Source organism: Haliotis cracherodii, unplaced genomic scaffold, assembly GCF_022045235.1.
Source record: "Haliotis cracherodii isolate W230 unplaced genomic scaffold, xgHalCrac1.p SCAF_11, whole genome shotgun sequence".
NCBI classification, from domain to species: domain Eukaryota; kingdom Metazoa; phylum Mollusca; class Gastropoda; order Lepetellida; family Haliotidae; genus Haliotis; species Haliotis cracherodii.
In genome coordinates, this window is record NW_027266266.1 from 5,364,237 (window position 1) to 5,367,146 (window position 2,910).

General features: G+C 40.8%; 1 protein-coding gene across 1 annotated transcript; it reads left to right on the top strand.

Annotated features, from left to right (window-relative positions):
• Positions 1 to 309: 309 nt before the first annotated feature.
• LOC139456040 (rRNA 2'-O-methyltransferase fibrillarin-like) lies at positions 310 to 2,460 on the top strand. The gene is made up of 2 exons (XM_071237552.1): positions 310 to 801; positions 2,446 to 2,460. The coding sequence occupies exons 1-2, from the start codon at positions 310 to 312 to the stop codon at positions 2,458 to 2,460; spliced, it is 507 nt and encodes a 168-aa protein (XP_071093653.1).
• Positions 2,461 to 2,910: the final 450 nt, after the last annotated feature.

The following is a 2,910-nucleotide window of genomic DNA, read 5'->3' on the forward strand; positions in this document are numbered from 1 at the left end:
TATTGGCTCTGATCATCAATGCATGATACTGACAAATGCGGTATGCATGCACTGTACACATAATTTGATTACCTTCTAATTAACATACAATATGGTATATCTGTTAACAAAATTGATACTAGGGATATACGATTGCCATTTATGGCAGGATTTAAGTATGTTTCAATATGATCATGTCCTTGAACGAGTCAATTAATAAATAAAGGGTAATAAAATACAATGGTATATAGAATACGCTAATCTTCGTTCAAATCATAATCACGCCAATACACCTTCTTTACAGTAGAAGAAAAAGGTGGCATCTGAGACATGAGGATCGCACTAACACTGCTTGCTCTTGTGAGTATTATTGCATGCTATCTGCATTTTGTTGATGGAGAAGAGACAAACGAAGATGGACAGGTGGGACAGAGGGGTAATCTAGTCGAACGATTGCGAAGAGACGCGTCTGTTAGAAGCGGCTCTGGGGAACCTTCAGAGCGATTTAAAAGAGCAATGCCAATTTTAGCAAGCAAACGACGAGGTCGCCGTCCAAGAAGTCGAGGGGGTAAAGGAGGAAGGCGAGGACGCCGTCCAGGAAGGCGAGGGGGTAGACGAGGACGTCGACCAGAAAGGCGAGGGGGCAGAGGCGGAAGGCAAGGACGCCGTCCAGGAAGGCGAGGAGGTAGACGAGGACGTCGACCAGGAAGGCGAGGACGCCGTCCAGGAAGGCGAGGGGGTAGACGAGGACGTCGACCAGGAAGGCGAGGGGGTAGACGAGGACGCCGACCATTAAGGAGAGGGAACGTAACGCGAGGACAGGTAAGCATGTACAAACTAACTACTCACTAATTACTAATAACTTTTTACTTTTTTCTTTTTACATTTTACTTTCTCTCTACATGTCGAATTGTTTCATTGTTTTGTTTCAGCATAAAGGGACAGAAATATGTTATTTTAAGATATTATTTGAGAAGTATCTGTAAAGACATAGGAATCTTCTAAACGATATATCTATGACAAAAACTTCAGTTAGTTGACGTTTGCAAAAATAGGGATTGTAGAATACATTAAACACAACAGTGTGAACGTAGCGTATGGTATAGCCATGATCACACATGTATCGACTCAGATACACAAACTATTGATATCAACGGGAACTTGCTTGAATGAGTATTACTGTAGCATAATCTTTCTTTTCACTGATTGGCACTACATTGTCACTTAATGTCTGCAACTGATCCAATAACCATAGATTACATAGTTTGCTAGTATAATATTTATTTGCTTCATAAATATGACAGAGAATAGAAGGTCTTTGGTTTAGACAGCCTAGAGACGTGTTAGCTGATTTCAGAATATAAGCAAACTAAAGTGTCCACCTCGACCAAGTCACGTTTCCAGATCGTTTTATTTTTAGCATTTTGCAAGTTTGGCGGCAATAGGGAGTATATCCACTTTCCCGTCGCATCAAAGGATACTCTGGTAATATAGAGTTCCGACACAACTTTAACGTATACATTGTGATCTGAATAGCATCCAAACATGGCCTTGTTGATAGATACTGAGTTATACGTGATTGGCTATTAGTCATCTCCGTACCGAAATAGGCTTCCCAAAGTAAATTACCTGCAATTTTGATACTTGCGCTCTTGCAACTGAAAACGTGACGTACACACTCGTCCATGTTTGTGATACATCTTCTTTCAAGTGAGGACACGTCCAGCTATTGACGTAGCACATACCTTCCCTTGCAAAACGCACATTCAGTCTTACTTAGCGTACCTTAGAATAGAGACATACCTATATTGGCGTGGTTATATATGACGTTTTCGAGGTATACAAGTACTACTACCAGTACAAGTAATGAGGACTTGTAGTAAACACTGATAACATAGCTCCACCGTGGGGCCTTTGTGGCAATATACTTTCTTATTGTAAGACGTTGACGTTTGGGGGCATAACAAACGAACCCCGGATAGAATAGAGCTCTGACACTACACTATACATGGACAATGTGTAAAAGTAGTATAGCTATGAATGACTATATTTCCGTATTTGACATTGGTATCTTCATCCGGCACTCTTGCCACCGCTCAACGAAACTTTTAAAAATGATAACGTCAGTGCATTCTCAGATAGAAGAGACCCTGAAACTGCACTATGTACTGACACTGTATATAAGTATTATAAACATGGCTGGCTACATTTCCCTTATTGATATTGAGGTATCTTCTTAGACACTCATTCTTACATGTCACCACTGTCTGACTGTCACTCTCTCTATCTATCTAACACACACACACACACACACACACACACACACACACACACACACACACACACTCACTCACTCACTCACTCACTCACTCACTCACTCACTCACTCACTCACTCATTCATTCATTCATCAGACAACGTAACATGTTCAGTTTTACAATTGTAATATGGATAATTTCTTTTGCAGGTGACGCCGTCCTAACCGTGATATAAAAATGAACTTGTGCATTTCAGTCATGAATAAAGCCAAATGTTAGTTTGTATCTGTTCTCGTTTTTGTTTATGTTCATTTTCACGCTTGTGTCCTGATTTGTTTAATACTTGAATTAGGTACTGAAATTGTAAGATCCATTTATACAACCCCAGAGGTGGTGAGACAGCCAAGCGCTTGACATGTTCGAGAGTTACACCGAACACCCGGGTTTTATTCCCACATGGGTATAATGTTTGAAGGCCATTTCTGCTGTAACCTGTCTTGATATTGCTAGAAGAGTATCTAAGGCAGGGAAACAACATACTCACTCGCTCACCCACACAACAGTTATTGTATGCGTGCGCTTTACGGCAAAACACACAAGAGTTATCTTCCCCTGCTGTCGACTGTTTACAATGTGTTTAACCGACTCTATGGTTCCTTTTGAGTTTTTTATGC